We start from the raw sequence: 27,127 nt of genomic DNA, 5'->3' as shown, positions 1-27,127 counted from the left end.
ACCCCTGGCGGTTCATAGGTGAGAGGTCAACTACATTCTTTTCACAAGCCCCCCTCTGAGACAGACCCAGACGGTTACAGCGGCAAGAAAAAAAGGAAATGCTAAATCCCTCAAAATCCTGAACAGGAGACAAGAATGGCGTCTGCTGGTGTTGGTGGTGTTAGACATGTACTCTTAACAGGACCACCAGGTAAGGAACAGAACGTCTAAAAAAAACCGTTACACCGATGTGTGTGTGTGTGTTTTGTCCGCCAGTGCCCCCCTCCCCCCTTTTGCCATGCATGGTCACAAAAATATATAACTTTTGAAAATTCTTGAGTGATGCTGTAGGTTTGTATTGTATATAGTTTTTCTTGACACGTGTGGTGTGTTGCCAAGGTTAACACAAGTTTGTTTTACCACTGCTGTGCAAAGTGATTGAAAAATTATTTGTTTTTTGTCTTTTTGAGTTCAAAGCACAACTGTTCTGAGTTTCAACCTGCTGTGACGCTATTAAAAAAACGGTTATTACAAGGATTGATACATGTATTTCCTAAATCTGTGTCTTAATTTTCGGGACTATACCGCCCAGACAGTACGTTTTCTGAACCATTCCAGTGTGATGTTTAAACTCAGTACTGGTTTCTAAGGCAAACAAGGCTGGGTGCCACAGCTGTATTCAAGATGTGATTTGTGTTAGAAGAAGAAAGTGCTGGGTCCAATTTCGAATGGCCAGGGGGTGTGTGACTTCTTCTGTAGTCTCAGTAGGACAGTAAAAATGTGTAAGCTATGAAGGGTTGGCAAGTTGCTGGTAGTAATTTTCAGAATTACATCTGTCATGGACACGATGGACTTCTATATTTTGATCCTAGACACTTTTATCACACAGTCATCGCTGCCGCCGCAAGCTGAGAATTCTCCTGATCATCGTTAGAGCTACGTGGAAGAAGGTAACCTGAGTCTGGAGCTTTGGCAATTTTCAAGAAACCTTTCAGCTGCATTATGGAGATGAAAAACTGAACTGAATTGGAGTTGGTCAAGTTTTAGTGTTCTACAAGAGCGGTACATGTTGCGGAGACTATCACGTTGAAATTTGACACTGGAATTTCTGCTTGCATCGAGCATTTCCGAGTAAGACTGTTGCACGCTTCGAGGCGCCGCCATGCGTCGGAGCAGCTACCGTCCGATCCTGTACCTCCAGTTCTTCCTGCTCTTCGTGGACCTGTTCGTGAACTCGTTCTCGGACCTTCTGCGGATGGCCAACGTGATCCAGCTGGTTCTCTACATCATCCAGGACGTGTGTCTGGTCTTCGCAGTCATCGTGGTCTTCCTCGTGTTCTTCAACACCTTCATCTTCCAGGCGGGGCTCGTCGGGCTTCTCATCCGCAAATTCAAGACCACGATCATCGTGACGCTGACGTACTTCGTGCTGTGCGTGGGGCTCCACGTGTGGGCGATGTCGCTTCGCTGGGAGGACCCTAACCGCTACATCTGGAACGAGGGCTTCCAGGCGATGTTCGTGTTCCAGAGAGTCGGCGCCGTGCTGTACTACTACTTCTATAAGCGGACAGCGCTGCGGCTGGGAGACCCCAGGTTCTATCAGGACTCTGATTGGCTGAGGAGAGAGTTCGCCAAAGTAGGCAGATAGAAATAGAAGTTTTAGGTAGCATTTTTTTGATAGGTGTAACAAATTGTGTGTCTTATTGATATACTAGTAGCAGTTACAGATTTTCTGTGAAGTTTCTTCATCTTCTCAACCTTCCGAAGTTCCCGCCTCTTTTGTATCATAACCTCCTGATACTATATATGTGTGATAGTAACATCAGCTGCTGTTCTATACTTCTTCTACCATTATCTTGTCATATAGTAGTGAACAAAAAAAGTTACCTGAAAAGTGAAAACACACAAACTTGACATATCCCACTGACTGACCACTATATAACTTACACAAGTGTAACTAAAAGCCAAACAGTTGGTCGCTGGTAATTATTTCTAAACTTGGACCACCATGCCAGCAATGAAATGTTTGTCAAGGATATAAATTTAATTCTTGTAATTTGTAAGAATGTCATTGGTAGAAACCCTTTGTTGTCATTTGTAGAGGATTAGCATTTTTGTAATCTCCAAGCAGATGTTAGGAGGCAAAATTGAGATGGTTTCCTTTGTACAGTTCGTAACAGAAACAGGAAGCTAGGGAAACACTATCACAGTTTTGTCTTGATGTGCTTGGAGATCATTTTTGGAAAGTAAACAAACTGAATGCAGTGAAAAAAGTTAACTGTTTTAAAAAAAGATCCAAAATTTTGTTAAATTGTCATGTCCATTGAACATCTACTTAATTTGGTTACTACGACTCTTCTCAACTAGCAACTTTATAATTACAATTTATATATTTTGTCATAACTGTCAAAAACATTAAAACACATCTTAGCAGTTCTAGTGTAGCTCCACAATCAAATGCATCAAGTGTGATCTATGATATGTATAACTTGTTAGAATGTGTTCAAAATCAAATGTGGATGGAAAAGACATTTTTTAATGTCATCCTTGAGATACATGTCATTCAAGAAGAAGTTCAAATTCAGTGGTCTACAAAACTTCAAAGTGTGAAATGACTGAAATCTATTCTGTATAAGTATAACATGGTCCCCACACTTGAAAACTTTACTTCTTACTTTATGCAATTTGTATGTTTTGTCCTAGGCCTTAGGAAATGTTGTATAAATGAGTGTGTAGAAACAATTGCAAGAAGCCACTGTGAACATTTTGTGTTAGCCTTGACAACCACCACATTGTACATTTAGAAAATAGATGTGTTAATATATAATAAGTTATTGAGAGATGTAGTGCTTTAGAACTAGGGATGTGTACCATAGATGCAAATGAATTTACTAGTAATATGTAGACTACATTTCCAGGTACCAGTACAGATATTAGTACAGAGGTACAGGTACAGTAGCCTGGCCTGGGTACCATGCTACTTGTATGCCGGGGCTCCCACAGTCGCTTCCCTAAGAAGTACTTCTTAGGGAAGCGACTGTGGGAGCCCCAGCATACAAGTAGGATGGTACCCAGGCTACAGGTACAGGTATGGACCTACATGTACTAGTAAATAACTTGGCTATGCTTGGTTATATAAATGCAAAGTTAGAATAGTGCTTTTGTTGAGCACCTTTGTCAGTGAATGTATATGTTGTCTGAATGCACATTAGCACCATTGCTAGAGGATTTTTGTGTCCTTGTTTTTGCTCATACGGCCACACCAATTTAATTTGTTGTTTCTCAGATTCGCCCTGTCCATTTTTTTCTGATTTGCAAAAAAAAAAAAAATTTTAGGTTCGAAATCAACTGCAAAATGCTCAATGAAAGACATATTTTGGCCCCAACGGTTGAAGAAAGTCCTTTTCTTTCTTGTTGTTAAAAGTTTTTCAATGTAACAATGCAACTTTGTTTCATGAAAAGTTCTAAGTCTATTGTTTTAATTATTAGCAAGCCTGGTATGTTGACTTCATGGCTCATATCGTAACATTTCCGGCTATCACGGGGTGCCTTGGTCTTTTTTTTTCCCTGTCGCTTCATATTTTTTCTTTAAAAATCCGAGAAGCAACAAATTAAATTGGTGTGGCCTAGACCCTAGAATAGATACAGTGATAAATTCCTTCATATTTAGAATTAATTAATTATGCCAAATTTCACCAAATCCTTAGTAGAGTTTTCTCCTGTTTTCTAGATCTGAAATGATTTTGAATCATAATGTATGAAGTTATATTGAACTGTAATAATGAAAATTGAGTTGACAGAAATAAAAGTTGTATACATCTGTTTTCTTTAGTTCTATAATGAACTGTTTCTCTATAATGTTTACAACTGACCCTGAAAAAAGTTTTGCAGTAACACCTGTTTTTAAAGTGTCCTTGTTGGCCATTGTGTAACGTAATTATCAGTAATGTTGCAGTGAATATCAGTTATCATATTAAGTCTTCCCATGCTTGCAATAATTTGATATGAATAAAAGGACCGGGTCAGTTGAAGAAGAGAGACTACATATTACTTACAATGTAGATGTACTGTATTTGTACATTTTGTATGTGTGCCAGTTTGCTTGAATTTAGAACAAGCCACAGAACAACAAGAGTGTTCTATAGACAGCCTGAATTTTTTTTTCTGTCATCTGAATTTTGTGTGACTAATGTGTCTAACATTTGCTAGGTAATAAGCCGTACAAATTTTTTGTAAGTGGTGTTCAGGAAATACCATCCTACTACATGTCACCTACCCAGTATAACGGCCCTAGCAACGCTTTTGCCGTAAATAGCCAGATTGTGCGTGGTTCTTTAAACACTCATAATCGTCATATCTCCAGTTAGAATTGACAGATTTCGATGATTTAAACATCAAAATGATGCGAATGTCAAGGTTAATAAAGATAATGCATCAGACAAGGCCCCATAGGTAACATGAATAATTGCCTAATTTCGGAAAGTAAACACTAAGTTTTTTGTACCAATTTGAAAATTGTTTAAAAAATCGAATTTTAAAGCTTAAAAAAGTAGAATTTAGAGAAAAAAAATTACATTTTTGTTATCCCCATCAAAAGTTGTATCAGCCTATCAATTTTCATCAAAAAACGTTGATATTTAATTTTCTGCCCCTCCCCCTTGAAAATGTGCCTTTTTTCGCTTCGTTCTATTGAAGTGTTACAGCTTTACGGGCCCGTAGAAAAAAAGTGATACCACAATTTGAGCCAAAAAGTCATACTGGGTGATGCGGCAGAATACCCTACCACAAAATAAGGTCAAACCTTTTCAGCTGTAAACAGTAAAGTGGTTGCCACGAAATCACATTTCTAGGCCTCTTTTAGATATTGGCTGCTGTACTAGTACAGTAAAAGTAAGCAATTTGACACACCTAATAATTCTGTTTCTTTGGAGACAAGTACTAGTCTTACATGATTGACAATGTCCGAATTCTTCAGACAAAAGCTGAAATATTCCTAATTTTGTAATGTTACAATTTATAATAACTTCTTAAGTATACGCTTGCCAAATTGTGATAATGGTTCAAAATCATTGTTCAAATTTTGAACCAGCCTGGTGTGTTGACTTCATGGCTCCTATCGTACCATTTTGGGCCATAATAGGATGTCTAGCTACATGTATAGGCCTGTTTTTATTTTTATTTTTTTTCGCCCGCTCGCTCCATTATTTTTCTAGAAAAATCCATTAACCAAGAAATTAAATTGGGTTTGGCCTAGGGGACGTTTCCAAAATATGGCTGTCAAACGTCCTTAGAAGTTAGAAAAAAAAAGATTTCTTTCTCCGTGTCGAAATATATTTCAGTTAAATGATAGAAGCATGTAGTAGGGTTGTGGAAAATGTTACTGAGTCAGTTTCAAAGGCATATCTAGGCGGTGTTGATTTCCCTGAACAACAGAGATCAAAGGGTTCCAACATCTGCTTCCAGATTACAACAACAGGCCTCCATTACTGTAGCTGTCCCCTATGACCTTCTGACCTTGACCTAGGCTCAACACCCTTGCCAAGTGGATCTTTCTGAACTGGGAGGTGAAATACAAAGGACTGAGCTGTGGGTAGGAAGGGGCAACTTTTATTTTGAGCACTAAGGCCACACCAATTTAATTACTTGGTGAATGAATTCGCCCGCTTCATTTTTTTCTGATTTGCAAATAAGAATAAAAATTCAGAATCAACTGCAAAATGCTCATATTTTGCCCTGAACAGTTGAAAACAGTCCTTTTCATCTCAGTTGTCACAGCCATTCCATCTTTCAATGCAATGGTAATCATTAAAAGTTCAAAATTCATTGTTTAAATTTTGAACCAGCCTGGTGTGTTGACTTCGTGGCTCCTATCGTACCATTTTGGGACATAATAGGATGCCTAGACCTGTTTTTATTTTTTATTTTTTTCGCCCGCCCGCTCCATTATTTTTCTAGAAAACTCCGTTAACCAAGAAATTAAATTGGTGTGGCCTAAAGCATATATGTACAGAAAATACATTGTACATATTATTAAATGCTGAAACATGTAATTAAAAATGAAAAAATAAACAAAAAACACAGAAGCAAAAATATTTCACTAAGACATGCAATCATCGGCTTGCTGAATTCCCTTTATTATATAAACAGGGTTCTAGCTAGGATTTAATATTAGCGTAGTGGTACTGGCCACATGTCAAGGGAGAAAAGCGACCGTGAGGGAGGATGGGGCAGAGCTTTTATTGGTAATTTTCCACATTTGATCTGGCATTCTTGAACAAAGAAATACAGTCATAATGGCCCCCTATGCTGTATTGAAAATTTAGCTTAGGGGGTGAAAATTATAGCGTAGGGAGGGAAATTTAGCGTAGGGGTAAAAATTATAGCGTAGGGGGCCCCTTCGCTACTTCGCGCTAGCTAGAACCTTGGGCCTTATATGACCTCTACAAATGTATAATATATTTTCTGCTGGATCACAACCAAAGCCACTGTCTTCCTGTGTCTTACCTTTTGACCTCCTGTCTTTTTAAAAGTGACCTATCATGCACCAGCTGGTAGTATGTGGAGAAATTCACCCAAATGAATTACATCATACAATCCCTCCACAGGTCATGTACATAATAAAAGCCCTAAACACTTCCCAGAGGTCTGTGAAGGTCATAAAAACCAAAAGTCTGAAATCTGTGATTTCTTGTTTTAAGTTAAAGACTGTGACATGTTGGTTTTGATGTAATAAGAACTTTATTGCACGACAATTGCACGAGGTACAATGTATGGCAAACTACATAAAGAGAGTAACAAACAATGAAATAAATGTTGGATAAGACCTAATGTCAAATAAAACATAACATATCTTAATTATTCAAACAATAAGGGCTAGCACAAGTCTTTGATAAAGTGTTACAATCGAGTGGGCTAATCACAAGTTTCTGTTTTTTTTTTTAATAACAAAGCATTCCTTTATATTATCCTATTTTTGCATTGTGGGAACCATTACATGTAAAGATATATCCAAATCTGTCTACATCATTGAGACTCTTGAAATCTGTTGTACTTGATTCGAGAAACGTAAATAGCTTGTTGCGTAAAACATCATATTTGGTACATTCCATAACAAAGTGAAATTCATTTTCTATTATGCTTAAATTGGACAAAATGGACAGAACCTTTGGTCAGGCTATATTGTAATATCTACCTGTCTCAATATTCAATTTATGACTATTGATTCTTAATTATGGGTTCACCACACCACGAAGTGGTGGTGAACCCATATTGCTTTTTCTGATGTTTCTTCTCCTCCTTCTCCTCCTTCTTCTTCTCCTGCCATTTTTTAAATGGATTCAGCTTCTTCATTTTAGGGCCTAAGGTCCTGAAATTTGGTATGGAGGTACAGTGGGCAAATACCCCTAGGCGTTTTTAAAATTTTTGTGATACAGGCTTTTAGAATGGTTTTATTTGAGTTTTTTGGCTGTGTTATATCAAATGTATTACTGTGTTAGTGTGCCGTGTTTACCACGTTTGGGCATGAGTCATCACAATGGAATGCAGGGCATCAACCAATAGGCATGCAGCTTTCCTCTATACTTCTTGCTGATTGGCTGTTGGGATTTAACTTGATTAACACCTGCACAGAGCATTTCCACCTGGACAGAGCATTTCTTGCTGATTGGCTGTTGGGATTTAACTTGATTAACACCTGCACAGAGCATTTCCATACTGACAGTATGTCTTTATTCAAGTGTTTTGGTAGGTATTTCAAGCTTTTCTGCTCCAGCATTGGAATGCGGGGCATGAACGTTTTTTTATTTATTTTGAAAATCAACAGTTTGCATTATGCAATTAAAAATCCTAACCAATAAAGTAGGGAATAGCTATCCAACTGTTGTTTTAGTTGTATGTTACTTCATATTATAGTTATATCAATGTAAATCATTGTTTTCCCTTGTGTTTCTCATTCTTTCCCTGCCATGTCGTAAAATGTGGTGAACCCATCACTGTATTTGCTCCAAAGCAAATATCGGCCTTTCTAGTTGGGTTATAGCTTTACGAATCTCAAAATCTATATCATAAAGGTATGTTTATGTATGTGACACGTGGTTCAGGCATTGGGAAGACAACGCTGACACAGAAGGCATGTGAGGTCCTACAGAAGGACGGGGTGAGGATCCAGGGGTTCTACACAGAGGAGGTGAGGACTGGGGGCAGGAGACAGGGCTTCGACATCATCACACTGGACGGACAGAGAGGGCCTCTGGCCAGGGTCTGGTATGTGAGATACGGTATATTAAAATATATAGTTCCACTAAGCTCGACAAAAAATGTAAAACATTATCAAAAGAAGACACTTTTAAATATATCATATCATGTACAAATATAGACGTCATCAATGAAGTATGTAAGTATATTTCAAAATGTTTCAAAAAGAGAGAAGAAGCCATTAGAACTTAGATATATATCACTTTATATATATATTTCTTCTTTACCATTGTATACCTTAGACTGATGTAAGCCTTTCTATATTGTTGTAGTACATTCTAGTGCATTGTACTCAGTCTGTACATCTGTGCATTTATCCCCCCGGGGAATGAACATGCAATAAAGTTTCATTTCATTATAAAGCCCAACAATGTAACACTTGTATTTGCTGACACTGCAATGTAACATTAAGCCACACCAATTTAATTTCTTGGTTAACAGGTTTTTCTAGAAAAATAATGGAGCAGGCGGGCGAAAAAAAAATAAAAACAGGCCTAGGCATCCTATTATGGCCTAAAATGGTACGATAGGAGCGACGAAGTCAACACACCAGGCTGGTTCAAAATTTAAACAATGAATTTTGAACTTTTAATGATACCACTGCATTGAAAGATGGAATAATTGTAACAACTAGGAATAAAAGGACTGTTTTCAACTGTTCAGGGCAAAATATGAGTTATTGAACATTTTGAAGTTGATTCTAAATTTTTATTTTTATTTGCAAATCAGGAAAAAATGAAGCGGGCGAATCTGTTAACCAAGAAATTAAATTGGTGTGGCCTTAGAACGATACAAAAGTCATCGGGTTTTAAAATGTAAAAGTTTTATACATGATTGTACAATTATAGCATTTTACTAGATGTACTTTAAAAATTATAGTTACTGCATGATTGTGGTACATGTACATTGTTGCATTAAACATTTGATTAAGTGTGAAATGCCTTGACAAAATTTCTACACAAGTTTATGACTGAGGTTTTGTCATAAGAGACATTTGCAGAACTAAGGCCACAGCAATTTTATTTCTTGGTTAACGGATTCGCCCGCTTTGTTTTTTTCTGATTTGCAAAAAAAAAAAAAAAATCAGAACTGCAAAATGCTCATATTTTGCCCTGAACAATTAAAAACAGTCCTTTTATTCCTAGTTGTTACAGTTATTCCATCTTGCAATGCAATGGTATCATTAAAAGTTCAAAATTCATTGTTTAAATTTTGAACCTGCCTGGTGTGTTGACTTCATGGCTCCTATCGTACCATTTTGGGCCATAATAGGATGCCTAGGCCTGTTTTTATTTTATTTTTTTCGCCCGCCCGCTCCATTATTTTTCTAGAAAAACCCGTTAACCAAGAAATTAAACTGGTGCGGCCTTACATGCATTTTAAAACTGCATCACAGTTGGTATCAGTCACCACATACATTTCTATCATAGTGCAAAACAGAACAGTTGTCTTTAGCATCATTTGCATATCAGCAAGTAACCAATATAAATCTGTAGACTACAAATGTAAGTATAGCATGATTTCTTTTAGCTAATGTTCTGTTGCATGTTGATGTTTGAATGATATATATATGTCGATTGTGTAATTTACTGTATTACAGTCAACAGTCAGGTGACCAGGGTAGACGTCGTGAATACAGAGTGGGACAGTACCTGGTCAACCTACCGTCATTCGAGGGACTTGCACTGCCTGTTCTTAGGTTCAAGGTACTCACTTGTCATGCCAGGATTTTGAGGGGGGGGGTCTTCCCAAGGGGACCTCTGCTTAAGGGGACCTCAAGCGCCGTAGGCGCGAGGTTCCTAGCGGGGTCCGGGGGCATGCTTTCCTGTAAAATTTTGAAAAATCAACCATCTAAAATGGCATTTTGTGCGTTTTTGAGAGGATTTCAAAGAAAAAAATCAGAGCTAAATTTTTTAATATTCAATGACATTAAGGGCGCAGTTTTTCTACGATTCCAGTCTATCTTTTCAAGGAAAATCTTGGACCTTTACATAAAAAGTGGACCAAAAAGTGGACCTTTACATAAAAAGTGGAACAAAAAGTGGACCTTTGAGCCTTGTGGGGGGTTCTTCCGAACCCCCTCAACCCCCCTGGCTACGGTCATGAATTTGTATATCTGTATAGCTGCTGGTATAACCAACCAGCAGCTTTGCAGGCACACGGCATGCTGGCAGCTGGCTTGTTACACCTAACTGAACGACTTGTTACATCATTTATAGCTACATTTTGTAAGAACTGATGATGCCCCTTACTGTACTTAGGCCACACCAATTTGATTTGTTACTCCGTGAAGGAGGTCAGGACCTCCGGACGGAGTGTTGTAATCGGCTGATTTTTCATGTTCGCAGTCAAAACACTGGGTTCTCTTTGTGTAATCGGCACGCAATTTTATACGCCGTCTGCGGGCATGCCCGTGTTGATGCACGAATGTGTATTTTTGCCGTTGCTGCTTTCGCGGTCAATGTAATATCGCAGACGCACCCCTACAATTACGAGGCGAATTGGAATGGTCCAGAAAAACGCGTTGTTTGGAATAGCAGTGGGGTTCAAAAAAGTTCATGCAGATACGGGGTGGTTTTTATAAGTGGTTCCAGATGTTTTTGCCCATGGTTAAGAGATGCCAAGTTTTTTGGAAGATGTTCGCAGCCAAAACGCATTCTTCCGTACGTCGCATTTCTGTGTAATTTCGCATGTGGTGTTGCATTATGTCCGGGATGATGCACGTCTTTTTATTTTTACCGTAGCTGTTTTGATATTGGAGTAAATGCTTATTTTCGAAACATCCCCATTTCTTTGAAATGGTTTCGTCCGTTTATGCAACTGTTACTGCGCTAATGACGACCAGTCGCGCTGTCCTGATACACCGCGAATGTGCGAGTGTTCCCTGTAGACAGTCCCGGGAGTCATTTTTTTGCACATTCCAGGAGCCAAACCAAAATACGTTCATGAACCGAGTCCAAAAACCGAAACGTGAAAATCGGATGATCGGACCTGATGTACATTTCTCTTTCTATAGATTGTACACACAATACACACATCTTTAGATAATCTGGCCATGGCAGGTTAAAAAAAAAGTAACCCTGAATCATACTAGATTAGCGTAAATGCATGTTAATGCGTTCAAAACAAGAAAAAAATTGTTTCCGGGTATTAATCTCTTGAATCACGGCGCTGAATATTGACGCAAAAATATTTCGGGCATCGCGCGCCCTTCCCGCGTCACGTGTAGGCATCTCGCATCTCTGATTGGTTGTTGCGTCTTAAGATGACTGAGCCGACGCGCGTTTAAACAATTTTTCTTTGTTCGATTTATCACACTTCACAGAGAATTGTCGCCAATGGCTACTTCTTTTTGTTGCAATATATAATACTTCACGGAGAATTGTCGCCTATGGCTTCTTGTTTCTATTAGTAAGATTTTTTCAGAAAAAATCAGGAGCGACAGGGCGAAAAAAACAAAAAACAGGCCAAGGCACCCCATGATAGCTGCAAATGTTACAATGTGAGCCATGAAGTGAACAAACCGGGCTGGTGTATAATTAAAAGACTAGATTTTGAACTTTTAATGAAACAAAATTGAATTGTTACATGAAGTTACAGGGAGAAAAGGACTTTTTTTAACCATTGGGGCCAAAATATGTCTTTCATTGAGCATTTTGCAGTTAATTTAGAACAAAATTTTTTTTTTTTTCAAGTCAGAAAAAAATGGACAGGGCGATCCGAGAAGCAACACATTAAATTGGTGTGGCCTTACAATTGGTGGCAGTGAGTTCCACTTATACAATACATATACAATATATACATGTCATGTACATGTAGTTCTAGGCAAAAAATTGTCTTTGATCACCTCCATCCTTGATTGATAACTCCAGGTACATGTATAGGTCTATCTGACTTTATTGTAATTGAACCAGACACAATTTGTATATATATATATTATAATAGTGCACAAGTTTTCTTCTAGAAGAAAATAATATATGACTACAGTATGTACACCCTGTATTCCTGCAGCCTCCATCCGGGACGAAGTGTGTGTACATCATTGATGAGATCGGCAAGATGGAGATGTTCAGCCAACACTTCATCCAGGCAAGCTAGGGGACTTTCTCAGTGGGGTTACAAGTAGGAATAAAGTTAACATAAATGTACTCAATATTAGCCTGATGTCCAGTTTATTTTGGCTTTAGTAGTTTTGTGCCTGTATATAGAAGTCTTGCACAGCATTGTGGTGGGCTAATTGAACTGTCATGCAAAACCTACTGGGGAGCTTAGTTGAGTTGGGCTCCTGCAATCCAGAAGAAAGCCAACCTAATCTATCAGTAATATCCATCCATCCATCCATCCATCCATCCGTCCATCCATCCATTCACCCACCCATCCCATTCACCCACCCAACCATCCATCCATCCATCCATCCATCCACCTTTCTATCCATCCATCCATCCATCCATCCATCCATCCATCCATCCATCCATCCATCCACCTTTCTATCCATCCATCTATCCATCCACCTTTCTATCCATCCATCCATCCATCCACCCACCCATCTATCCATCCAACCAACCATCCATCCATCCAACCATCCATCAATCCATCCATCCATCCACAGACCCACCCACCCACCCATCCATCCATCCATCCATCCATCTATCCATCGTACATATATTTCTATACATGACTATGTAGAAAGAAGAAGCCATGTGGGGAAGTAGCCAGGTATTATAGCATGATATGTACATGTATGTGACATGTCATTTATTCAGAAATTTGGTTAATATACATGTATAACTGTATTTGGTCAAACGAATGCTATTCAGCACCAAGGAGAGGGAGACCGCATGTAAGTGAAGAGTGTAGTAACAATTTTAACAATCCCTCCAAATAATGTGTATCGTATTTCTAGGGTGTTTAGTCTGTCCTCTAGTCTCATTTTTGTCTTCGTCAGAAGGACTATGAAATTGTCTCGCCGGAGTGTGGGGAACTGCGGATTTTGCGATATAACTCTGGAAGGCATGATTCGACGTCCATGATTTTTGGCAGGCAGATTACCGCTGTTAAGGCCGAAGTCAAGTACAAGTTTTGGCTTCGTGGGGGGTCCGTGCGTCACGTTAGTGCACCTTTTGTGTTTGTGGCTTGTTAGCAAGATAACTCAAGTATTTGTAAAATGTTGATTATAATTCTTGGTGTGGTGCTTACTATTGTCAGGACCAAGGTTAAGTTCGTTACTGAGCTTCGTGAGGGGTTTCGTTGTGACTACAGGGGGCATTTTGTTAATTTTTCTTGTGAGCAGGATAACTTTTGTATGTGTGGATGGAAGTTAATGAAATTTGATAGGCATATTACTGTCGTGGTCTCCAAGTATTGAGTTCAAAGATTGAGAGTCGTGGAGGTCGTTATGTCCCCGTAATAGGACCTTTTGTGTTTAGAAATCCCCCACCTACATCTGCTTGGAGACAGCCGACAGCTGGATATAGCGGGGAACCCCATAATGGGATGGGATCAAATAACGTTACATTGAGGGATTGTACTATAACTTCAGCAGGGGGAGGATAGGTTGGACATATGTCAGGTTATTGTCTACGGCCACACCAAGTAATTGCTATGGATGACGTCCACTGGAGACCTTAAATCTAATTACCTTAAATTTAAGGCAAGCGCGCAATAAAAACACGAAGGGCCGAAAAACGAGATGCCTAGATTTGGAATATACTAACTGTAGAAGTACAAATGTTAGGACACAAAGAACACAAGAAACAAGTCTTCTATTTGTTATAAAGACAAATTAACAAAACAGCAGTAGTCACCCTGTTCTGATTCTTTCCTTTATAACATCTTCTCTTATCATATTTTGCGGCGCTGTCGTGACACTTTCAACACAGTAAGAATTTCTTGAACGTTTTTTCCAGTAACAGTCCAAACTCAAATAACGTAGGGGGGGGGGGCTAACACGGGTGACGACGCATCTGTATAATCTGCGGCAAACCGTTTCAGGGTGTTCTGTACCATAAAAATAGTACAGAGATTCTTTTGTTCTTTAGACCAAATTGATTATTAAAAAGATTGAAGAATACGCATGTTAATTTCTCTAGAACGACGTACCTCTGACGAAGACATGAGATCTCCGACCTCTAGTTTACTATGTATATCATTGCGTTAGTATTTCATATATTTCTGTAATTGTTAGTTTAAATGTTGAACTTGAAATTGTTATTTTTAGAATCTAATGTATAATGATATGGATTTTATTGAATAATTTAGCAATTTTAATGTGTTATGATAGATATGTCAAGAAATCAAATTGTACAGCAAGACACAATTTAGCCAATGGCTACAAGTTCTTGCTTGTTTTTACAAATAAACCGTTTGATTGATTGATTGATTGATTGATAACTACATCAAACATGAATTCCCCCTTGGTCTGTCACCCAGGCTGTCCGTCTGGTTCTAGATTCGCCCGGGAGTACCGTCCTGGCTACGCTACCTGTCGCTAAAGGGCGCCCCCTGCCTGTGGTGGAGGAGATCAGGAGGAGGAACGACGCTACGCTATTCACGGTACACAGAACATATATTCTGTACGAAGGATGAAATTATCCACACGTGTTTAACTTTGGTAGATCTTCAGTTGTAGAAGACCATATGCAAAAGTCCCTGTAATTTTTGTTGTGTCAATAAAGAATCTCTCATAACACTTACTGTACATTGTACTCTGTCTGGGCGAACGGGACTTTCAACCAGGAGCCCCTATAGTGGACAACATCGCCGAGTCCATCTACGAAAGCCGCATATATGTGTCAACTATGTCTATTCTTCTGTTTGTTCATTGGCGATGCTGAAGAAGAGTGAAGGATATCACTCGTAATGTCTCAGAAGTACTTTAGTAATCTCCATAATTTATCCAGTAGTAGAGTTTGAATTGTCTATCAGAATAACACTATACGTGCTGGATTTGTTAGAGCAAGGACATTACATTGTATATAGTCCTTGGTTACAGTATGTTGGTCATCAGTATAGCCAGTATGATTGAATGTGTATATCGATGTCACTCACACACTCATGTAACCTTTTAAAATACAAAACTTTTGTCCCTTTTGATTTAATCCAAATTTAAATTTTGTTTGTTACTCCATCACTTTGCTTGACTGTGTGTGTGTGTCTGTCTGTGTTTCTACACATTGTATACACATTTCATGGAGCATTGCCGTACAATTGTCAGTTCTGCTGTTTTCATTTTTGTGTAATGGCAGGGTTGCAAAGCAATATGGGTAAGGGGGTAATGTTTGCCATCTCTGATAGACCTGTTGATAACTTGTTACTTTAAGTCAAAGATATGATGATTCAGTGTTGTCTTGTCCATTTCTCTCACAGGTGACAAAGGAAAACAGAGACAGTCTGGTACCTGAAGTGGTAGCAGCCATCAAGGCAGCCTTGCACTAAGGATCCCGACCAGGTCACATTTTTTCTACTCTCCAAGCAGAGGTTTGGGTTTGGGGTTATTTTTGGCATGTTTTAATTAAACAGCGATCGGGTGTTCCCGGGGAACAGCCCTAACCATAAAACTATATAGGCTTTCCCTGCTGGGCTGCAACAGCCTAAATAGACCCGCGCGCCATCATAAACCGATCGCAACTCCCCGGTACGCCGCGGGACGCCGCGGTCCGCACGAGCGGATCACGTGACAAGAGTACGTGACCAGCATAAACAAACAGCGCTGCACATGGTTTTGATTGGGCGCCATGTTGGAAAGGTCGATGTCTCTAGCTAGACGGAGATTTCGCGATAAATCCGGTTGGTATACGAACGTCATAGACTGGTGTTTTTATAGCTAGCCTCGCCTTGCATGAGAAGGCGTAGAATCGCCAGGCGACAAGCTTTGTCAAAGCTACCGACATGCATAGACAGCCTCGCCTCGTCCGAGAAGGCGTAGTAACGTGACGACAACAAGCCTTGACAAAGTTACCGACATTGTTCGCCATGTTTAGAACCATGTTTATACGCGAAGGAATACCGTTACGCTATTTAGAAAAGCTGGCGTGGACCCGGAGCTTCCCTAGGCCTGATCAGGTGGGTAAAGACGTTCATTTACGCTGCAGTTGTTTGTTTTGATATAGAAGGTTTGAATGTCTTCGTTCGTTTATTTATGTAAATTTGTACTTCTTAGAAGTAGGCCCAAAACGTGTAAATGTCACAACGGGAACATGTTACTGCAGATTTTTATTGACTTGAGTTGTCTGCTTTTTTTTTTTTTTTGTACCACAAAATTGAAGCGAGAATTATGTAAGTTGGGTGATCTGTAAGTTGTAACGTTACTGACGCCGGTAAAGATGGGAGGGGGGCATGTCGGCACATTGTAAACAAAAAAATTATTTCTGGTAGGTCATTCTAGTACAACTGTAACGTTAGCGTTTCGCTTTATCAATTTTTTTTTACTATTTTTAGGGACATATTTGAGCATTCGTCCTCTGTCAAGATGTTTTGTTTTTGGTCGTGTTTTTTTTTCCGCCCGTGAAAGTATGTTATTGTTAGATTTGTTTTCTACGGCGAATTTTTCCCATTTGCTTCCGAAGAAGAATATGGATCGAAGAAAATCGTTCTGTTCCATGAATCTAATGTTATGTTGATTACATCACAAATCTGAAATCACGTTTTACTTTCACGTCATTGGACATCTAGACATGCATGTGCGGTGGAGAAATCCTGGACTTGGTTTTGTTAGTGAGTTGACCTTGAAATACTGCATGTTAGGAAGTAACACATAAATTCATGAAGGCAACAATTTTTACACTAAGCTTACAGAGTTCACAGATAGAGTAACTTTATGTTACAATGTATTTACAAACGATCTGGCTGTTTCATAATAATCCTCAATGTACTACTACAGAAGCACGCAGGCAATCCTGCACTTATACCATTTACATTTAGGGGATCTCTGACTTACAATGTACTAATACAGAAGCACGCAGGCAATCCTGCACTTATACCATTTACAGGGGGATCTCTGACTTACAATGTACTAATACAGAAGCACGCAGGCAATCCTGCACTTATACCATTTACAAGGGGATCTCTGACTCACAATGTACTAATACAGAAGCACGCAGGCAATCCTGCACTTATACCATTTACAAGGGGATCTCTGACTTACAATGTACTAATACAGAAGCACGCAGGCAATCCTGCATTTATACCATTTACAGGGGGATCTCTGACTTACAATGTACTAATACAGAAGCACGCAGGCAATCCTGCACTTATACCATTTACAAGGGGATCTCTGACTTACAATGTACTAATACAGAAGCACGCAGGCAATCCTGCACTTATACCAGCACCTACATTACTGATTTACACATCCTGTTCATCTTCAGAGTAATCACTCCCGCTGTCGGTGTCCGTGTATCGGTCACCATCCTCAAGCTCCTGCTGTTGCTGGCGTTGCCTGCGCCTTGGGGGGAGGGGAGGCAGGCGCTCCAGTGCCCGGACCCTGTCCAGGAATGTCAGCAGGAGGTCACGCAGGAACCTGTAGGTCTTGGCAGTGAGGACCCTCTGGCCCTCGTTACGGCGGGGATTGGTCACGGTGTATCTGAGGTACCTCGATGTGGCTGGTCTGTCCACGTGTTCATTCTGTAAAAAAAAAAGGTACAAATCCACTTGTTATAACTCTCACTCACTCACTCACTCACTCACTCACTCACTCACTCACTCACTCACTCACTCTCTCTTTCTATATATATATCTATATCTATCTATCTATGTGTACATGTATATATGTGTATCTGATTACTAGTTGATGTGACAAGCTATTTTATGTACTATGATTATCTGTCACAGCTTGTGATGCTGATATAAGATACATGTAGTATTATTTATGCGGGGTCAAATGTTTGATGAGAGTACATAATATACACACACATGAATCAGACACTGTGGCTACATACCCAATCTAGCACGGCGAGTCCCATTCGCAGACTGTAGTTGACATCCCCGAAAAAAATCCGCTTGTCAACGTACTGTAGACAGCTATTGTTGAAGGACTCAACATATAGTGTATCCTTGCACTGAAACGGTAATTTCAAAGGCATGGTAAGGCCACACAATTTAATTTGGTCGTTCATGTATTCGCCCACTTCATTTTTTTAGATTTGTTACAAAAAAAATACTTCAACCTCATAATCAACCCCAAAATGATGATACATGTGTATTTTGCCCCCACAGTGGAAGGAAGTCCCTTCTCTTCAGACTTGTTACACTTACAGTTTTTCCATCTATCAATGCAGTGGTTTGATTAAAAGTTTTAAAGTCACTGTTTTCAAATTACAAATCAGCCTGGCATGTTGACTTCATGGCATTTGGGGCATCACAGGATGTGTAGGTCTGTTTTAGCTGTTCTTTTTCTTTCGCCTTGTCGCTTCTCATGTTTTTTTCTGAAAAATCTGAGAACCAACAAATCAAACTGATGTGGTCTAAAATGACTGCATTGAGAAATAGCTGAAAGGAATATCACCATGTATGATTAATCTTTGTACAAATATACATGTACAACTTACATGTGGTTCCCTGCAGTCAGTAGACCAAGACAGGTCACACCTACTAAACAGGGGGATTACTAAGATTCATAAGAGGAGCTGTACATAAAGAATCACTGTGCAGTCACTCTAATTGTCTATATAGAATCTGGTTGTTGTTGAGATGTGATTGGCATTTTCAAACATGAACAGCATAGCACGGCAACAACCTGTTTTAGATGTATGGTAATATTAATGATAATCTTACCAGCACGTAGTCCTTGGCATTCTTGTAGACATCTTGTTTTGTTATGAAGGTTCGGAGCATCTCTACCGCCCGCTGGTCCGTCAAGATGAGCCGTTTTGGGCGGTAGTTTGCATCAGTTCTACACCTCGACTCTCGGTGGCAGTTCTCATGTTGGTTCTGTGGGCATGTGTGAAGTTATGAGCTGAACAAGATAATTGACTCTGTCACTTGAATTTTTGAATAGAAAAGGCTGTTGCCTTAGGTTATATCATTAACAATGACTAGGGAAGGGTCTTGCTTTCTGTAATGATTGGAAAATATATGCTACCTAAGACTAGTAGAGTTGTCTACGGTAGCAACATAGAATAGAGGTAACAAAGTTATTGCACAAGCTTCAGTGCAGTCAAAATGCATTAGCTATGAAATGTTGGTGTGATTTTATAATTGAATTCAAATACACTGTACTCCTTGTTATACTAGTAGTATGCCTGTATACACTACATAAATTCAGTTCAAATGAGAGCATATGTATGCTGCACAAAACTATTCTTGCTGTACCAAACCTGTGTACATATAAATACCATGATAACAAATTTGTATTTTATTTTATTTCAGGACATTTGGTGCTTGTCCAAAAAGACTCACTTGATAGTGCTCCACGATGTTGAGGAGCAGGTCCCTCAGCACCTGCTCACTGCCCCCGCAGCGTGCCATGCACCAGTAAAAGTGGGTTTTTACTGGTGCGCCTACACGTACAGGTAGAATCATGTTATTCAGCTTTTATTTACTATGTTATACAAATAAGATTCATGTAAATGTATTTTCTCCAATTTTACCCAGTGGTTTGTCTACTGTTCATTCTGTTCCCAATGGGACATTATGTTTTGAGTTACATATTGCCATTTTACATATTGGGACAAATTACCTCCGGCAATTTTGATTGTTCGATATGCAGAAAAATACCTTTATCTGCCAGCTGCGGGTGCCAGGTCACTCCTTGGCTCCTCCTGGCTCCACTGGACACTTTCTTGAATTTCCTTGCGATGGCCTTCGTTGCTGTAATGGATGTAAAATACATAGTATTCATTGCCACAACAGTGAACTATTTCCTGCCCCCCACAGAATATATAGACACATTGCCATGTATACGAGTGGTAGATGTTAGCTTACCGTGCCAGGTGTCATTTGAGTTGTTCGTCTTGCTGCCATCGGGGTACTGCGGCCTCTCCCGGATTAGTTTGTTGATCACGGCACTCCGGTCGTGCGCGTGATCAACAATCTGCACGCCTGTTTCAACATAGGAGAATAACATGATAAAGTTAGTGGCACAGTAAAAGCATTGCTACGGTTGAGCTAGACTAATGATTCAAACAATGTGTTCCGTTGCTATGCTAACACTGTTACATTGTTGTCAGTGAAGGATGAGATGTAAAGAACCTATATACAAACCTAGTCCGTCAAAATGTTGATAAAGCCTCCCAGTCCCCACGAACTCATGCTTCTGGGACGACCGCTCTTCTTCTTTTGTTACAGGCATGTGGGCCAGGACACGGTGATTGCTGTGAAGAAGAGGTTGGAAGAGTTGACAAGATGAAGATCAGGATGTAGTTATAGGTTTTCAGCTGTGTAATCATGTTATGAAACATAGTGGTGCAATACATGACAGAATGCATCATAGAATAAATTCCACAGTACCGATGCATTTCAATAGGGTTGACAGTAGGGTTTATATAGATGTTGACAGAACAAAAAGGAATAGAGTAAGTAGGAAATTCATAAAAACTCTGAATGAATACTACTACCATTAGTACTGGGTTTTAAAAAAATACTTGGTGGTCTGCTAAGTCTGTGTTGGTACTATCATCAAATGTGAAATATCAATAGTTAGGCGATTACCCTACCTCTGGCCCAATGCCATGATGTCGGATCTATGTGAATTCCGGCGCTGTGCATGGCGCGCATCAGTGACAATGTTCAGCAACTGTTTGTTGTCACTGATGCGCCGCTCTGATTCCTGTGAGAGCCAAGAAGTCAATTGTAAATTATAATGTGTGTTGTCTTCAGTTTGTACATATCAAGACAATTTCTCATACAAACATTGAGTGAACATGCAAAGACCAGGACATAACTTCTCTCCTGCATGGCGTGCCTATTAAAGGTAACGTTATCACTGTCTTTACCACGTTTACTCAACTTTTCTCTCTTCCCACTTTCTGAACCATAGCACTAGTAACACGTACAGCAGAAAAGGTTTGGGTAAAGTAGTTACTTGTGTATGACCTGAAAAAAAAACAGTCAGTGCTCAATCGATCTGTTGTGATACTAGGCGACTACCAGGTACCTGTTCATAATATTACAGAATTTATTTCCACAATAAAAGAGTCTGATGCTAAGAATAATTGCCTAACCTCATTCATTGCATTCAGCATCGAAGCCTCCTTCTTCTCACGTACGACTTGTCCATACAGTATCATACCTGGAAAAGAGCAATAGGTGTCAAATAATCAAATATCTTATTACCTGACATACTGTAGATATTTAATGCTAAGATGAGATGTATCACTTCAAAGTGAAAGAGACTATAGGTCAAATCTTGGAACATAAACACTTGTATGTCTTTTGTATTGTCTTATTTACAATGAAATAGACTGTAATACTAGTATATGATTTACACTGTCATGTAAATATGACATGCTACTAGTATTCTGAATAGCACAATAGAATCTGTATGTCTTCTGTTACTTTTGCCTTTTATACCACTAAATACACTCGCACAACTCTGAATTACAAATGTACTAATACTAGTAGTATGTAGTAGAAAGAAGTATGATTTCTTACTTTTCTTCTGGTTTTCTTCGGATATCATGCCAATTCCACCATTGGTACATATGCGTTCATACTGGTTTGGCAAAATGCCGCTGGACATGTAGGCATGTGCCATCCTGGGGAGAAAAAAGGTGTCATGTAAATACATGTACATGTATTTAGAAAAAAAGATCAGGAAATAACTAGCCTTCTGCATATGTTGTGAAACAATGATTTATGCAAAGTTATATTAGTTTGGTTGTGATTTGGTTGTGAAAGAGTATAACCATATTTTATTTCATTTACTTTCTCATAATGTTGAAATGATATGGAGGCAAGATTGTGACTATGTAGCGTGTTATTTTTTTTCTCGAGAACTATGCCTCAATCTGCTTGGAGACATCTGCTTCCTACACAATGAAATCCGACCAACAGAATCTCCAAGCAGATACGGGGACCGGTAAACATGTCTTCACTTGAAGATCAAACAATGGACTAGATGCAGAGCAAGGGACAAACCCAACTATACCCCCTAACATCTGCTTAGAGATTTCGTACACAGTAAAATCCGGCCAGCACAATCTCCAAGCAGATACAGGGACCGGATTTTTTATTAATTATAGTATGTCTGTAAACATTTACTTGAAGATCAGACAATGGAAAATGTCCAGAGAAAGGTGTTGAAAAATCACTTGGAGGTCAAACAATGGAACAGAGAATTCGAGAAAGGGACAAACCTGACTATTATTACCCCCTCCCTCCCCGCACTTCGTACACACAAGGACATGATGTCATTGGTGGTTTGTTTGGGTGAAAAAAAAATCCAGTGCAAAAAAGAAACCCCGATAAAAAAAGCCTAAAAACACACCAAAAATATAACAAACCTCTGCTTGGTAAAGTAAAATCCCACCACGAAAATCTCCAAGCAGATACACGGACGGGACGTTCGTAGTAAAGTCTGTGTAAACATTTACTTCCCAAAAATAATGGAACAGACACAGCGCATTAGAAATGGACAAACCCAACTGGACGCACCCTTATAATATATTACGAAGACCTTCCATGAAAATAAATTTTCAAAATATTTGCTCACCTCAGGTTCACCAAAAAAGGTTGACCGATATGCGGCGATGAAGTCCATTGGTGTGAACAGCCCCGGCGGCATCTGAGCTTGACAATCCCCGTGTGTCCCCGGAGAAGCAGGCTGTCTATCCGGAGGTCCTCTTTGCAGCGGCTTGAGTGGTGGCGGGCTGTCTGTAGGAGGTGTTTCAGGGAGTCTTGCGCGGTGATGAAAAGCTGCTGCTCCCGCCTGTCGTCCTCGCAGCGCTGGTAGTCGCAGTGCGGGGATGGGGATGAGGATGACGAAGTGTTCCGGCCGTGCGTCCACAGGTAGCAGTCGAGCAGAGACCTCATCATCTCGGTCGTAGTCGTATCTTGAACGCTGCCCATCAACTCCTTCACTTGAGTTATTTTGGCGGTCATTTCAGCCTTGGCAGCCTGTGCCTCCTCCAGTGTACCAGGAAACATACAGTCAAAACTTTTACGAATGTTTCGCGTAGTCTCCTTATACGTCCCGTCTGCCCCCAACCGCCTCTTCTTCAGTGGGCCGCGGTTGAGGCAAGGAGCTCCTCGGTTGAGGGTTGTCAGTGGTCCACGCGGCTGACCCTCCGCCATACTGACACCGAGCTGTGAACCTCTCGGAAACTTTTGGCGGACTGAATTTGGCGCTTTTTTGTCTTTATAATAAACTCTTTCGAGGTATGATGGGACCTGATATTTTTTTTTATAAAGTGACAGTAATGATCACTGCTGAATGTTGTGTATGTTAGTAATTGAAATATGACAGACGCTTGTGAAAAAGATAACTTTATTTTAGTACAAAACAGTTGTACATGTCGAAAAAGTTGACCTCGATACTAGGAAAGTATTGTTCATGGCACAGTTCTCGTGTCCAGTCTAACACCTAGTCGCGAAAGGTCAGAAAAGCGGAAGAAACGTCATTGACTTCCTGTTCCCACCAAAATCATCATTGTGCAGTGTTGAGAAGATGGCGGACAGACGGCACATTACGTTGTGTGTTACACCAGCGGGCGAGGAGTACATCAGGGGATTTATCCAGCACTATGGGTTCGAGGAGGGAGACGTGGTGGAGGTCAACAGTGGCCCACACCATCCCCACCCCGATCTCCCGGCCGATCCACCGCCCGGAGAAGTGCATCCCGACCCAGATTCCGACCAGGACGACCCGCCACCCCCCGCAGCCGGAGAAGTCCAGGACGACCCACCAGCCCAACACGACGCGGATCAGGCTGGTCCCGCTAACCTCATCCCTCAGGCAGACGGGGTGGAGGAATGCAGGCGCTGCCTTTGCAGGCCATGTGTCACCACCCCTGAGCCTTTGTGGCTGGGGGAGCAACCAGCCTGTGAGGCAAACGCGGGCCTGAGGAAAGAGAAGTACAAAAACTTCTGGGCGATCATGGCCAACATGGACCCCAGTCCCTGGTACGACGCCCGGTACCGCGCAAAGAGGGAGCGGCGACTAGCCGAGGACGCAGAACGGGCTCCCGACGTCAGGCGGCTGGTCACCACCGGACGCGGATCTGCCAGGGACATCATGCCAAAATGTGTCCTAAAACTTGTTCGCGCCAAGTTCCCCAACCCGCCCGGGAAGCCTTACCTCGGACACAAGTGGCTATAGTAATATACCACTTTCAGTTTCACCCCGGCCCTTTTCAGGGCCACCTGTCTTACCCCGGCCCTTTTCAGGGCCACCTGTCTTACCCTGGCCCTTTTCAGGGCCACCACATGATCATCAAAGAGCTGTATCGTATCAATATTCATTTCATTTGTTTCGTACAAAATTATTAAAAACTATGTATGCATTGAAAAACATACAACATAAACTGCTGTATGTGTTAGTACATCAACATTGTAATGTCTTGGTGAGACGCCGATTGTCACATGGACCAGATAGAAGTTGACCGACAGCTTCAGGTAAGTTTGAAGTGACATTGAAAGGTAAGCGGTTCTGTTGATCATAAGATTTATGTGATTCCTTCTTTCTTTTTGGCGCGCATCTTTGGCGCGTAAACAAGACAACGTGTTATAAGACGGTCAGAGGTCGCGACCTTCGAACTGTAAACAGGAAGTCATTAGCATATTTCGGTTGAGATCTGGAGTTTGAAAGTTTGCAACAGTTTTTGACATGTTTGAGCTGAATTTTTTATTCAAACAACATGACGGGGCAAAAGGTAACGATTCTACTGACTGTCGTTGAGCTATTATTTAGATAGCACATGTACAAGAGCACAATTCTATAGATTCTAACGTGACAAAGCAACAGAAAAATCGAAACTGCTTGATAGCGATCACATGCATTTTTATTATAAAAACAACTTAGGACAACCATTTTCCCTGTTCCCATTTTCCACTAACTTACTACTAGTAGAACTGTTTCACTGACGGAATAACCGCTTACTCTCCGTGATGAATTATGTACTAGACTACAAACACCAACAAACGTTCGGTGCGGTGCGGTGCAGATTGGCTCTCGGGGAATGGCGAGTGCCGTGCCGAAAGTAACGGTCACCCGTAACGGTCCGTGCATCTAACTCAAATTGTTGACTAGTCGCTTTATTTTTCCGTCAAATGTCGGCACTACATTGGAAATTGCACCAAGATATTTCTGGATAATTATTCAATGTTGCACAGCATAACGATGCACATGTATTATAAATGTGTGAAACCCTCAGTACAAGCGGGACTGGCATCAGGCTTTCCGAAGCGGTACTGGCAATTACTCGGCGGCCGTGGCACATTTCGCCGTGCGGGACTGCACCGCGGGCCGGGGCAAGCTATCCCGTAACGTTCGGCTGCCGCTACGTTCGTGATTTTTTTTGAGAGACGTTTGCAGTTTGAAGTTGACACATACTCATCACACAAAGACCAGTAGAGTTGTTATATTAGCGTGTAACGTGGTTTTGAAACACTCATTACACCGGGAGCTCTCTCCCCGATGTGAACACCACGAAGGTTTATGTCAGACTGAACCCCGGTTGTTTATGTTACGCCTTTTATGGTGGTAGGGTCAGGTCATTTTATAGTGCAACCTTCGTTTTTAAGGCTTTTTTATCGGGGTTTCTCTTTTGTCCCACCAAACCCAACCTCTGCCGGCACTCACCCCGGGGCGGGGCAAACCTATTCAAGAAACGTGACAGTGCTCCTCCCCGGGAACCATCAAATTATCATTAGGGATATCCATTTTACTGTCACAGTGGTGGATTATCACACATCTAGCCAGTCAGAAAGGCATTCATTTGGCCACACACCACCTGCTGTGCTGACTGTGCCTATTCATTCGTCTGGTTCACACCTCCTTGCAGAACGACTGAAATGTGTTGAAGTGATTAGGTTTATAGCCCATTGAAGCTTTGACTGCCGGCAGAGGTTGGGTTTGGTGGGAAAAAAATTCAGTGCAAAAGAGAAACCCCGATAAAATAGCCTAAAAACACGCTAAAAATACCCCCAAAACCCAAACCTCTGCTCGGAGAGTAATTTTTCATGTCTGAGGCCACACCAATTCAATCAATTGATTCCTGAATTTGCCTGCTTTTTTTTTTTCTTCGCAAAAAAAGTCTGGTTCTGAATCAACTCCAAAATGCTCAATACATTGGCCCCAATAGTCGAAGAAAGTCGTTTTCTTCCTAGTTGGTACAGTTTTCCCATCAGTGCAGTTGTTTGTTAAAAAAAAGTTCAAAATTCATACTAGTAGTTTGAATTGTAAGACAGCCTGCAGCTGCAGGTACTACTAGCAATAGTATATTGACTTCATGGTTCTGTCATAGCATTTGGGGCTATAATAGGCTGCCTATTCTTGTTTTTCTGCCGTCGTAAAAAAAATCCAAGAACCAACAAATTTAATTCGTGTGGCCTTAACATGTGTTTGTGTTTTGCTTGCCTTCAGATGGAATACAAACAGGCTGTCATAGGCTGGCAATGTGTCTATAGCAGTGACACCTGTGCTGCAGTGCAATGTGGACCAGTGAGAACTGCCCTGAGGAAGGTGACAGATGGTCACCGAAAGGTCGGCTGTGTATTAAACTTTTGGGTTTGTAAAAAGAGCATTTTTACTCATTGGTATCCCCATGGTAGTGGGCAGGTTACTCAAAGATTGCTTTCGTGGATGTTTTACATATTGTTATTACTGTCAATGTTAGTACTATACATGCTGTATGTCACTTTACCTGGTGACTCAATGACTTAAAGGCATCCAATGCAATTTCAGGGTCTCAAGACTGGATTTTCTAAGTTAATTTTCAGGTTTCTTTTAGTGTAGTAAGTT

At 40.5% G+C, this 27,127-nt stretch overlaps 2 protein-coding genes and 1 long non-coding RNA gene across 4 annotated transcripts; 2 read left to right on the top strand and 1 right to left on the bottom strand.

Moving 5' to 3' along the window:
- Positions 1–42: 42 nt before the first annotated feature.
- LOC109465841 (transmembrane protein 138-like) lies at positions 43–15,698 on the top strand. Of its 2 annotated transcripts, XM_019763333.1 has the most exons (6): positions 88–190; positions 8,079–8,241; positions 9,833–9,938; positions 12,244–12,321; positions 14,662–14,784; positions 15,598–15,698. In XM_019763333.1, the coding sequence occupies exons 1-6, from the start codon at positions 136–138 to the stop codon at positions 15,664–15,666; spliced, it is 594 nt and encodes a 197-aa protein (XP_019618892.1). In that variant the 5' UTR covers positions 88–135; the 3' UTR covers positions 15,667–15,698. The 2 variants fall into 2 exon arrangements, with proteins under 2 accessions (XP_019618891.1, XP_019618892.1); XM_019763332.1 differs by lacking the exons at positions 8,079–8,241; positions 9,833–9,938; positions 12,244–12,321; positions 14,662–14,784; positions 15,598–15,698 and adding an exon at positions 869–2,213 and having other exon boundaries at positions 43–190.
- A 1,402-nt stretch (positions 15,699–17,100) lies between these two features.
- Positions 17,101–23,361, bottom strand: LOC109465839. The gene is made up of 10 exons (XM_019763330.1): positions 21,820–23,361; positions 21,390–21,457; positions 20,883–20,995; positions 20,431–20,540; positions 20,152–20,268; positions 19,945–20,037; positions 19,627–19,727; positions 19,003–19,158; positions 18,168–18,287; positions 17,101–17,853 (listed from the first exon to the last, which is right to left on the bottom strand). Exons 1-10 carry the CDS (start codon positions 22,001–22,003, stop codon positions 17,575–17,577), a joined length of 1,341 nt encoding a protein of 446 aa, XP_019618889.1. The 5' UTR covers positions 22,004–23,361; the 3' UTR covers positions 17,101–17,574.
- LOC109465842 lies at positions 17,780–20,884 on the top strand. Its single transcript, XR_002139991.1, has 3 exons — positions 17,780–17,868; positions 19,597–19,739; positions 20,515–20,884. It is a non-coding gene; the product is annotated as an uncharacterized LOC109465842 (long non-coding RNA).
- Positions 23,362–27,127: the final 3,766 nt, after the last annotated feature.

Source organism: Branchiostoma belcheri, unplaced genomic scaffold (genome assembly GCF_001625305.1).
Source record: "Branchiostoma belcheri isolate BF01 breed outbred unplaced genomic scaffold, Haploidv18h27 scaffold159, whole genome shotgun sequence".
NCBI classification, from domain to species: Eukaryota; Metazoa; Chordata; class Leptocardii; order Amphioxiformes; family Branchiostomatidae; genus Branchiostoma; species Branchiostoma belcheri.
The sequence above is the reverse complement of the archived record's forward strand: the minus strand, read 5'-3'. Positions and strand labels throughout refer to the sequence as shown.